This window comes from Phyllostomus discolor, chromosome 4, assembly GCF_004126475.2.
Source record: "Phyllostomus discolor isolate MPI-MPIP mPhyDis1 chromosome 4, mPhyDis1.pri.v3, whole genome shotgun sequence".
NCBI classification, from domain to species: domain Eukaryota; kingdom Metazoa; phylum Chordata; class Mammalia; order Chiroptera; family Phyllostomidae; genus Phyllostomus; species Phyllostomus discolor.
This window is the reverse complement of record NC_040906.2, coordinates 26,687,919-26,700,932: the sequence shown is the minus strand read 5'-3', so window position 1 is coordinate 26,700,932 and position 13,014 is coordinate 26,687,919. Positions and strand designations below refer to the sequence as shown.

Genomic DNA, 13,014 nt, shown 5'->3' with positions numbered 1-13,014 from the left:
ACTAAGTGAAATAAAGAACAGTTTACAAGGAAACAACATTAGAGTGGATGAAGCTGAGGATACAATCAATGATTTGGAAAATAAGCAAGCAGAAAGCAACCAATCAGAACAAGAATACGGAAAGAGAATCCAAAAAAAAAATGAGGATAATGTAAGGAGCCTCTGGGACAAGTTGGGACAACTTTAAATATTGCAACATTTGCATCACAGGGGTGCCAGAAGGAGAAGAGAAAGAGCAAGAAATTTGAAATCTATTTGAAAAAATAATGAAAGAAAACTTCCCATATTTGGTGAAGGAAATAGATGTGCAAATCCAGGAAGCAAGAGAGTCCCAAACAAGATGGATGCAAAGAGGCCCAATCCAGGACACAACATAATTAAAATGCCAAAGGTTAAAGATAAAGAGAGAATATTAAAAGCAGCAAGAGGAAAGTAGTTAGTTACCTAAAGGAGAGTTCCTACGAGATTGTCAGCTGATTTCTTAAAAGAGCTTTGCAGGCTAGAAGGGAAGAAACTTCTTGCAGGCAAGAAATATTCTAAGTCATGAAAAGCAGGGACCTACAGCCAAGTTTCCTCTACCCAGCAAAGCTATCATTTAGAATTGAGCAGATAAAGAGCTTCCCAGATAAGAAAAAAACTAAAGGAGTTCATCATCCCCAAACCATTATTGTACGAAATGTTAAAAGGACTTATTGAAGAAAAAGAAGAACATCAAAACTATGAACAATGGGAATAAATACATATCTATCAAAAATTGAATCTGAAAAGCAAACTAAGTAAATGAGAAGAACAGAGACAGCATCATGGATACGGAGAGTGTTTTGATGGTTGCCAGTTGGCAGGGGGTGTGGGGAATGGGTGAAGAGGTGAGGGAATTTAGAAGTACAAATAGGTAGTTACAGAATAGCCATGGGGATGTAAAGTGCAGTATAGGAAATGGAGTAGCCAAAGAGCTTATGCACATGACCCATGGACATAAACAATGATGAGGGGATTGCCCAAAGGAGTGGGGATTGCTGGGTGAAGGGTGGCAAAGGAGGAAAAATTGAGATAATTGTAATAGCATAATCAATAAAATATAATTTTAAAAAATAGCTAACAAATGTCATATGCTTAATCAAAAATAATACTGACCCTAAACACAGCAACCATAAACCTTCTACAGACTTACAGAAATTTGCCAAACTTCTCCCCAGTTCATTTCTTAAAGTCTGTCATTTAAACAATTTGCTTTGAATTATTTTGCTATATATTTCTGTACCAGACACCTCCATGACTGTATGACCCTGACAAGAACAACTATTAAAGCAAAAGGTGAATATCATGTTGTATTTTGGTAACTTCTTTGACTAGAAAGAGAACTATTTTAGGAATGAAAGTATTATAAACATGGCATTGATTTATTTTTTAAGCCAAGCCAGATGGGACCATATATAGACATTGAACAAAGAAAACTGTGCTTGATGGTGCATTAATTTATGTAGAACATATGTTAAATTCTTCAAACACCTTAGTTTAATTGAGGAGGAATGTTAAGATAATTCTTTTAAATACGAGGAACCCAGTTTTTGTATTTAACAGAGATATTATCTGAGATTTAACCTAATTGGGAAGCCACCATTGAAGGTTCTGTGGATGTCATGGCAAAACACACCTGACTTACGTGATGTTGATAATTCATTGTACTAAATAAACTCTTTTAAAATTGTTCCTTAAGGCTTCCAGACAAGCTGCGGGAATTCCGGGGATTACTCCAACTGAAGAAAAGTGAGTAATTATTTTTTTTGGAATCAAATAGAGTCAACTCTTAATTTTTGGTATTGAAAGTAAACCACATTTTTAGATTAATCAGCTCGTTTAATTCCTTTATTTACTCTTGACTTGCCTCTTGGCATACAACATAAACTTCATTAAGAACAGAAAGGAAGGCTGTATAAATCAAAGCCTTCAACTGCTTTCATTTCCCCTAGCGAGAGAAAGTTGAAAATAGTCAGGACTAAGATAGAAGGAACAGAGAAAAAATTTGCCGTAGATGATCTAATGTTTTTCATCAGCCTGTGGTGATGTTCATTGAGGTGAACATCTATCTCAGAATGAGGTGCTCTAAAAATTGGGTTATTTTCCAGTGTCTTAGTCAGATGTTTCTTGTGTACCTTTCTTATTTGTTTTGGAGTGTTATGAACTCTCAAAATATCAGACAAATCCATATCTAAATATATCTATAGAAAACACAAAATGTCAAATATAATTGAGTTTTGGGTTTTGCAGTAATAGAAATTCATGTACCTTTGGTCTCATGTCTTGACACAGTTAATCCATAATTAATTGTTGCTCTTCTGATTATTCCAAGGTAAATTGATTGTTTTGTCAAATGTTCTTTTGTCAGAGATGGTAATCTTCCAGATATTGTGAACAGTGGAAGTCTGCATGAGTTCCTGGTTAATTTGCATGAGAGACATGGGCCTGTGGTCTCCTTCTGGTTTGGCAGGCGCCTTGTGGTTAGTTTGGGCACTGTCGATGTCCTGAAGCAGCATATCAACCCCAATCAGACCTGTAAGTTTAATTTTCTTTCTAATTAGCTGATCCTTATCTTTAAAGAAGAAATGTGTATAAAGATCTACATTGTTCTCAGATAGGAATAGCAACATTTATTGACTGCTCTATACTATACCCCATTTAAGAAACAGTATTATAAAATGATTATTTTTTCATATATAAGAGGGAGGACTCCCACAAAACCAGAATATATTTATAAAAAATCATGCATTTATTCTTACATGTTTAACCTTCAGTCACCTTCAAAGTATTCTCTATTTGATACAATAACCTATTGAGATGTTTTTTCCACTGCTAAAAACAGTTTTTGAACTCAATTGATTTTGATGCCTTTTAGTGCTCTTGCCCATTTGTTTCACCTCTTCCACATCAGCAAAGTGTTTCCTTTCGAGGACTTTTTCCCCTGGGGATACCAAAAAAGTTTGGGGTGAGATCAGGTGAAGAGGGGGGAGTAGGGCACGGTCATGCTATTTTTGGTCAAAAACTGCTGAACACTCTATGCAGTGTGGGCAGGTGCACTCCTAAATCACCCACCATGAAATAGGCAGTGTTGAACGAGTCCTCAAAAAAAAAAAAATCACTGAAGCTGAATGCAGCCTCTCACAACAATGCCAGCTGGTACATTGATACAGATGATTTCCTAGAACACTCCCCTAGCAGGGGAAGTCTGTACTACAAGGGGCCCACCCTGCAGGAGATAATTCTAGCTTTTGGGGGGTCCCCTTTCCTATGTGTGTGTGTGTAAAAAAATCCCAATGTAAATTTTTTGAGGGAACCTGGAAAAATAATTTCAGTATACATGTGGAAGACTAAATATACATGAGCAGCCAAGAAACGTCTAGAAAAGAACATTAGTGAGGAGAATACCTCTACCATCAGATAGAACAGTGTATTATAAAGCTAGATTAATTTAAAGAATCTTGTACTGTGATAGGACTAGATAGATTAGTCCTAATAATAGACTAATAGACTAATAATAGACTAATTCCTATTTAGGAATTGACTAAATAGTTCAGTAGATAAACCAAGTATATATATGATAAAGGGGAAAGCTAATAAGTGGGATTGAGAAAACTGGTTATCTATTTGGGAGAAAATTTGAATCCCTGCCTTATTCTTTTTGTCCAGATAAATTGATTAAAATATAGTGTCATAAAAATAACAGAAAAAACATAGTTAGATATTAAATTTTTGAGGGGAGTGTTGACAAACTCTTTCTTACTATCACATGAGATCTAGGAGCCATCAAGCACAAGATGGATAAATCTGTCTACATGAAAATGAAAAACTTTAGTGCAACAGAAATGCCTTGAAAAAGGATGAAAAAGAGAAAAATGGGAATATTGGCTACTCATTACTATACATGTGTATTAATTAATGATTATATATTTGTAAAATAAAAAGTTATGAAAAAGTTTAAAAGAAATGGAAAAACTATTTCCCACATATATATTTATAAAGTAAATAAAAACTAATAAGAAGAAAATAAAGTTCAACGGTAGAAAAATGGGTAAAAACAAGGTAATTAAGAAAGAAGAAATATAAATGTCCAATGAGCAAATGAAAACATTCCAACCTCACTAATAATCAGTGTTATGCAAATAAAAATGAGGTTTTCCCTGTCTGACCAAAGATATGAAAAATATTGACAAAACTCATTGTTGAGGCGGGAATGGAGAAATATTGAGTATAAATGTTTTACAGACTTTCTGGACAGAAGGTTGGCAGTGATATTTGATTTAGCAGAAATAATCTTCAGGAATTTATCGTGAATTGATAATCAATTAAATAAGACCTATTAGCAGTATTTATAATATAAATAAGAAGCAAATAAATACCCATCAATCAACATGATTATACTTATCAAGCATAAAATAATATTTGTAATACTACTTTTAGGCCTTAATATAATGATATGTATTTATTTTATTTACAAATACTTGTATAACAATTACTATGCCAGCACTGTTTTTATAAACCTTCATCAATATTAACTCATTTAATCCTCAGAACAACCTGATGAAATAGGTATTGTTGATTATTCCCATTTAACAGAAGACAAAATTGAGGTTGAGAGGTTAAGTCATTTGCCCAAGGTCATACTACTAATCAGTGATGGAACTGAGGCTTGAAGCTAGGCAGTCTGGCCTGAATTGGTGGTGCTCAGTTTCCATGTCAGAAAGATGGCTCTGTCAGGAAATGCAATGCTGAGTGAAACCAGGTGTGGTCTCTGCACCTATGGAGTTTATAACTTAGTGTTGGGGAGCAGGAAAAGAATGTAAAAAGCATTCAAATGATCACACTAATGAACTGAGACAAGTGCTCTGAAAGAAGGGACTGTAGTTCTTTGTGAACTCTGACAGATTTTTCTATCTCTGTGAAGAAATGTTAACAGCTCTAAAAAAATCTCTAAAACTTTTAACAGTGAGAATCTCTGTGGTGGGACTCAGATGCATTTTACTTTCTTCATTGTATTTTACTGTGTTTTGATTGTTTACCATGAGAATGTATTTTGGTATGTGTGTGAAAACAAAGTCATTAAGGAAACACTTCAAATAATGAAAAAAGAGAAAAGAAATTTTTTAACTCAGCTAAGTGATTTTAACTCTAACACTTGATGATTACATAGCATCATCAGTTTTTCTTTAAAATCAGTGGATGAGCTGTTTTTATAAAGTCAACGATATTGTCATGTAGGAAGAAAATTTATGCAAGTATGAATTATTCATAGTGAAATTCCCAGTCAGGATATTGTACTCTTGCCAATTTTTATTGCCTCTTGAATCTCTCATATTTAGGAAAGACATTTAAGGGAGTTGTGAAAAAAAAAGTTACTTTCAGTTACAATTCCATACTTCCCTGATCTCTATGTCCTTTTGCTGGAGTTTGTTTTATTCTTTTTTTTTAAATTTTTTGAGTGATTACTTTGACTTAAAAATGTTTAATTTGTCTGTTTCAGCGGACCCTTTTGAAACAATGCTAAAGTCATTATTAAGGTATCAATCTGTTGGTGGAAATGTGAGTGAAAACTTCACAAGAAAAAAACTGTGTGAAAATGGTGTGACTAATTCTCTGAAGAGTAACTTTGCCCTCCTGTTAAAGGTAAGGTGATAAGTAGTTTGGCCTGGAGGTCTGCAGTACAGATAAGAGTATGTTTTTCGACTATTTTGTGTCTTGCCTTTGCAACTCTTTTCTCACCTGTCTTTCTAAGCTGATCCTTATTCTCCTAAAATTGTACAACAAAACAAACAAACAAGAAAACAAAAAACTTAACACCTAGACTCCTGTATAAATTAAAATTATGGGAGTGGAGAGAACCTGAAAAAATTTTCTAGATCCATAAATTTGTCTTTCATTTTCGGGCCAGACTCGGAACCACTGTTTCCCAGAATGTGGTCTGAGCTCACCTGCAACGCTCACCTGCAACACTCTCCTGTAGAAAATGCAGATTGCTTAGACTCTATTTGGATTACCTGGGTCACTGGGAGGGGGATCTGACATTTTTAAGAAGCTCCGTGAATGATTTACAAATTTGAAAATAATACTGATTAATACCATTCCCTTTTGTTCCTAAAGAACCTTAGTTGAGCCGTGTGCTTTCTGACAGTTCTCTGTGTCCCCATAGGGTTGTTCCAAACCTTCATTCTGAATGCAGTATTTCTAGTCCTACCCACCCTTTTTGCTTACTGTACATGTCCTTGCCTTCTGCTTTGCTGAGACTAGAGAGTCCCTCATATGTGAACTCTCTCGTCGTCCTATTCTCCCACCAACAAACTCTGTCCATCTCAGTCCTTGTTCATTTCATGTTAAATCTTAAAGAATCCTTTCTTCTGTCCAAAGGTAATCCATGCATTTGTGCCCTTTAACTGTTATAATTTACAGTGCAATATGTGCTTGCTTTAGTAAACATGGGAAATCTAACAGTATAAAGAAATCATCCATAATTTCCCTAAAGATATACATTTGGTTGAGATCACACCATATGTACAGTTTTATATACTTTTCACATTAATACAGATTATAAACATTTTACTTGTTATTAAAAATGTTCAGGAATAACTAAAATTAGGCTTTTTTTCTGATAGTCATTTTACAAAATATAGAAAAATTTAGAAACGTCCTAAGGAAAAGTAACATTTTTAATATTATTTATTACCCAGGGAAAATCATGTTCAGTATATCAAAATACTTTTATATCATTCCAGTTTTTTCAGTGCACAGTAGAATTTTAATTAGTATCATATGACATGGGTAGTTTTAGACTGCATTTTTCACTTATCATTATATTATTGGCATTTTTATAACAGAAAGTATTCTTTGAAAAATACATTTGAAAAGAGTCTCTAATGTCAATTTTATCTCCTGAATATCTTTCATATTGGTCTTCTCTCCACCAGCAATGCCATCATCTTAGTCTAAGCTTCCCTCATCTTACTTGATTGCTTGTTTCTCCACCTCCTCTCTCAGTTGCCCTGCATCTGTTTGTTTTCTGCTTGTTGTGGGGATTCTTAAACTTATTTTATGATATGTTCCCCTGGGGATCTTGGTGAAACTATGGACTCCTTCTGAGAATGACATTTGAATATGTGTAACTACAAAGGAGACCAAGAAAGTTATCAAAATACTATTTTTTTAAAATTTGTAATAATGTAATTTATGTGCTTCAGTATTAATACATTGAATAGCAAGATCTAGCAATGCTTTCAGAACTTCCATGATTTTAAAGTAATGATGTTATGAGGGACAAAACTATTTTTTTGAGATTTTTGTAGTGACTGTAATATGATGTGAAAGGGCCTATATTCATAATTGAAGGAAATGCTAAATTTTATTTAGAGGTTAATGGAAAATAAAGATTTCTTTTTTGCCTCTTCATCCAAGTTCGTGGACTCCCAGACTTTATGCACAGACCCTTTAGGGTCTGTAGACTTGAAGTTAAGAACACCTGAGAATAGATAGTTTTAGAATGTAATTCTTATTTTATCGCTCCCTTGATCAAAAACTTTCACTGGCTTCCCTTCGCTCCTGGGACAAACTCCAAGTGTATGTGTATTCTTAAAGACCACGTATGATCTATTTAGCCTGCCTACTTCTCCAGCCTCGTGCCCCACGTTCTCATCTGGGCTCACACTCTAGGCATACTGGTTTCTTTAGTTCTGTACTGCACCTTGTTCTGTCCGATCTGAAGGCCTCTATATTCTATTCTCATTGCCTTCATGGTCTTCCCTAGCCCTCCACTCAGTTCATTAGTGCATGTTCATTCTTAGCTCTTAGTGTAAATGTCACTTCCCCAGGGAAGCCACCTCTGATCATTTCACTGCTCCTAGATAAGTCCCCTTTTAGATGCTGGCTTCACAAGCTTCACGTGCTTTTCCTTCATGACACTTCTCAGTTTGTAATTATATTTTGTCTAATTCTTTGATTGTCTCCTAAACTGTGTATGCCATGAAGGAGGGAGGGGCTCTTCTATTTTGGTTGCTACTGTACACTTGGCTCTTGGTGTAAAATAGGCCTTCAGTAAATATTTATTAAATCAGTAAGTGAATACTGATCAACTTTAAAGTTCCTTAATGCATTGTCTCTCTTACCTCTATGGCTCTACTCTTGCTATTTTCTCCCTGGAAACATTTTTGCCCCCTTGCCCTGCTAACTCCTACTCCAGTCCCCAGTTTAGAGTTGTATTCCTTTCCCTATGCACCCTTTCTAAACTACCATAACAACCTGGATATGCTTACAGAACACGATTAAATAGATTTTCTTATCTCTCTTCCTTCTTAGATTGTGTTTTCCTTCCCCTTTTCTGTAATCTGTGTACTTTGAACAAAGCTATTTATTTGTTGTATGTTTAACATAGCTCCTTGGGGAATAGATTATTGTGTAATGCAAAGACTATTAACTTGAGCAAGAAGCTTTAAATCTTGCTGCTGTCATTTAGTATCTGTATGATCCTTTGTGTATTATGTGGCCTTTTTGAGCTTTTATTTCCTTATCTTGAATTGAGGATAATAATACCTACATTACAGATTTGCTGTGGGGATTATATGAGATAATGATGTAAAATGCCTAACAACAGGTCTTAGAATACAATAACTACTCAAGAAATACCTCCCCCCTCCCAAAAAAAAAAAGAAAAAGAAAAAAGAAAAAAGAAATACCTTTCCTTCTCCTTTGCTTGAGAAATAGATTTTCCTGCCATTTGTTTCCTGTGTTTTCCACGCACATTCTTCTGTTCCTCTAACCTTTCTTCTTGTGTATATTTTTCCAGCTCCTCTGAAACTGCACCTTCATGTTAATGTTTGCAACTTGGCTGCTTCCTTCCTTCTTTCATGAGGGTTTTATAGTTGATAGGCCTGTAACTGTCTTATTTGGGGAGTTATGTAGAAGTCCTTTCTAGTGTATAGAAAACAAACCCACTTTCACTGGGAAGTGAACACCCCCCACTTACTCTCTCATGATACAGAGGAAATAATTTTTAAAATCATGAAAAATTTAAAGAAAAAAAAATAGAAGAGTGTAATGACCATCCATGTCTTTGTCACCAAACTTTAACAGTTATCAAATTAGACTCGGTTTTATTTTATTTCTGCCCCTACTTATTGAAATACTTCCCCTGTCCTGTCTCTTGGTTATTTTAAAACAAATTCTAGACATACTAATGAGGACATGCTTCTTCAAGTGCTAAACAGTGTTTAGCATATAATAGCTACTTGGTCAGTTTTATTTTTTTCCTTCTTCTATAACTTTGTTCATTCCTCCTAAAAATGTTCTAACCATGTATTTTAAGCAATTTTGTAATTTTTTTGAGTTATAGAATACCTGATAACTCTTAAGAGGATGCCATGTTGACTATTATCCTACAGTATCCACTTTTTAAAAATTACATTTGGTAAATGGCTAATGCCATATTTTCCTTATTGGAGTTCTATTTGAAACTCACACTTTCCATTTAAGACTTCAGACTTGCTTGCCGAGTCTACCAGAAGCATTAATAGGCTCCTCTCTGCATGGTTTTGCTTCTGAAAACAGACCAGACAAGGCCTTTAACCATCCCTGGCTGCTGCTTTTTCCTTCCTTTCCAGTTCCATTTTCTAACTTCTAGCCATCATTCAGAAGGCCATCAGGAGACTTGTATACCAAATTCCTGCCCTCTCACTGTTTTCATTCATGTTTTGTATCTCAAGGTTTTACACTGGCCATGCTCACCCCATGTTCTCTGGATCTCTCGGGCTGCCCGCTTGGTTGTCACAGCTGTGCCTGCCACCCCGCATCGTCCTCTCAGGAAGCAGCGAGGCTGCCTGTCTCTGAGCATTCACCAGTCAAAATCTTCCTTTCTGTTTTGTTAGAGCACATTAAATTTGTTAGTAAGAATCTTTTTGTATTTAGTTACATATCTCCAGGGAATTTTGCCCATTTCTCTTTGCTTTGCTATAATGCCATTTTCTTTTCAGCAATATTTATTGTTAAAAGGCTTAATTATTCTTTCTTCTCTGCTTCAAAGTAAGTGATTCTAACTTCTTTAATCTTTTACCATAGACTATTTCCTAAACTTTCTATTTTTTTTCTGTGGTTGTTCTGTATTCCATTTTTCTTTTCCTCCTGCTTGATCAAATGCAAATTAAAGTGGAAAATTATTTCCCAATTTTCATGTTTTTGTCTTCATATTTTCAAACTTTGGTCCAGACTGGGTCCATATGTGAGAAATGTGTTTCAGATTTTTATTGTAAATTCCATAGCACAAGCCAGTAACTTAGCTTAGGCACTAGTCAGAAATACCAATTAAATGTTTAATCAGAGAGCACCTGATTGAAGAGTACTGCTGTCTCTCTACCAGTGGTATTCTTTTTTTAAGTATTTTTGTTGATTATGCTATTACAGTTTACCCAATTTTCCTCCTTTATCCCCCCTCCACCCAGCATCCCCCAACCTTCCAGCATCCTCCCCGCTTAGTGAATGTCCATGGGTTGTACATACAAGTTCTTTGAGTCCTCTGTTTCCTATACCATTTTTTATCTCTCCCCATCTATTTCATGCCTACCAATTATGCTTCTTCTTCCCTGTACCCCCCCCCATTCCTCCCTCCCATTCCCCACTGAAATCCCTCTGTGTGATGTCTCTGATTCATTTCTCTGATTCTGCTACTTTTCTGGTTGTTTGCTTAGTTTTTGTTTTGTTTTTCTTTTTTTTAGGCTCATTTGTTGATAGTGAGTTTGTGAGTTTTTTGTCATTTTACTGTTCATATATTTTATCTTTTTTTCTTAGATAAGTCCCTTTAACATTTCATATAATAATGGCTTGGTGACGATGAACTCCTTTAACTTGACCTTATCTGGGAAGCACTTTATCTGCCCTTCCATTCTAAATGAAAGTTTTGCTGGATAGAGTAATCTTGAGTGTAGGTCCTTGCCTTCATGACTTGGAATACTTCTTTTCAGCTCATTGCCTGCAAGGTTTCTTTTGAGAAATCAGCTGATAGCCTTATGGGCACTCCTTTGTAGGCAACTCTCTCCTTTCCTCTTACTGCTTTTAAGATTTTATCTTTAATCTTGGGGTAACTTAATGGTGATGTGTCTTGGTGTGTTCCTCTTTGGGACTCTGGGCTTCCTGGACTTCCTGGAAGTCCATTTCCTTTCCCAGATTGGGGAAGTTTTCCTTCACTATTCGTTCAAATATGTTTTCAATTCTTGCTCTTGTTCTTCTTCTTTTGGCACCCCTATAATTCGGAACATTTCAAGTTGTCCCAGAGGTTTGTAAGAGTCTCTTCACTTTTTTGAATTCTTGTTTCTTCATTTTTTTCTGGTTTATTTTTTCCTATTGTTCCAAATCATTGCTTTGAGTCCTGGTTTCCTACCTGTCACTGTTGGTTCCCTGATTATTTTGCTTTATTTCATTTTGGGTGTCCTTCATTTGTTTTTTTCATTTTTCAACCAAGTTCAATCATTTCTGTAAGTGTTTTGATTACTAGGGCTTTAAATTCTCTGTCAGATAGGTTGGCTATCTCATCACTTAGTTCTCTTTTTGAGGTTATGCTCTGTTCTTTCATTTGGGCCATATTTCTTTGTCTTGGCACAGCTGTTAGGCTGTAAGGGGGCAGGGCCTTAGATATTCACCCAGGCAGGGCAACCCTCCTTGCTGGTTGTGGTGCTGTCTGTGGGGGAGGATTCAGAGAGGGAACAGTGTGGCTCACCTGCTCATCTCCAGCGCACTTTTCAACGAACCCCTGTGTGAGACTGGGAGCTTCTCCCACCGCAGCAGCTGCCTAGTCCACAGTCAGCTCTGAGTCTCTGATTCCCCTTCAGTCAGCCCCGCCCATGCAGCCACCCTCACCACAGCCACCCTGCCTGCCTGGTTCGCTGCCTCTCCGTGGTTTTTCTGAGTCGCCTGAGTGGTCCACCACCTTACCGGTCTGGTTGTTCTGGCTGATTTTTTCTTTAATTTCTTGGTTGTCACAGTTTTATGGAGTTTGATTTTCTGGTGCTTTTGATTGTTTATTGATTTTAGATTGGTGTTATTCTCCTTTTGGTTGTGCAAGGAAGCAAAGGGTTTCTACCTGCACCTCCATCCTGGCAGGAACTCACAGTGGTATTCTTTAAGAGAATAACCCTTTACCAGAGGTGTCACTCCACATTAAGTTGTATATTCCATACTGACACAATAAACCTTTCAGCTTTTTCTTTTTGGTCCAGACCTAAGTTCTGTGTTCTGACTCTTCTCTAATCCTCTCAGACCTCGTCCTATGTGCTCTGACTCCTTCCTGCCCTGACCGTCTCTGCTCCAAGGCTGAGTGCGAACCTCCACTTTTATTCTGTGAGTGTCACTTCTCTCTTCCTTGTGCTTCAAGCGAATATTATCCTGTGACTTTGGGTCTCCATTCTGATTTAACAAGTATTTATGGATTTTAGAACTTATGACTATCCTTTTAATTGACAGCTTAGTAATAATATTAATAGCCAAAATTTTTGAGTTCATTGGTTTAATAGCTTAATAAACTCATTTAATCCTCCATGTATATAAGATAAAGGGTCAGCATTGACATGTGATACTTGTCATAAACCCAAACAAATGGGTCAACACAAAGGCTGTAAGTCATGAGGGTTTTGTCACATGGGTTGGGCCTGATAATTTAGGATTAGACATTCAGGAGTAGATTGAATGATGAAGAAGGTAAGGTTTGACAACATTCAGGAGTAGATTGAGTGAAGAAGGTAAGGTTTGGCAATTGGGCATCTAAGTGGATGAACGTTGACACCCAGTTAACTTGGCATCTGTGCACAAAGCTGAGATGGTTTCAAGTCACATGCTTTTCCTAGTATTGTTTTGAGGCAAAAATCCCATACTTACTAAGAAATACAATATTTTCTAAAGCAAATGAACTATGGTGTTTGAAAAAATAAATTTGATGGGTTTATATTACATCTATTAATTGTTTTATTATTTCTTTTATAAGAAAGCTTTCTTCCC

The 13,014-nt window shown here is 36.1% G+C and overlaps 1 protein-coding gene across 2 annotated transcripts in view; it reads left to right on the top strand.

Moving 5' to 3' along the window:
* The window catches only part of LOC114494393 (cytochrome P450 20A1), a 69,686-nt gene that overhangs the window by 16,792 nt on the left and 39,880 nt on the right, over positions 1–13,014 (top strand). The window contains exons 3-5 of one of the 2 annotated variants that reach the window (XM_028509469.2): positions 1,718–1,767; positions 2,387–2,553; positions 5,516–5,658. In XM_028509469.2, the coding sequence (XP_028365270.1) occupies positions 1,718–1,767; positions 2,387–2,553; positions 5,516–5,658 (360 nt within the window). Of the gene's footprint in view, positions 1–1,717; positions 1,768–2,386; positions 2,554–5,515; positions 5,659–12,295; positions 12,361–13,014 lie in introns of those variants that run through there. The other variant, XM_036023043.1, reaches the window with a different exon arrangement.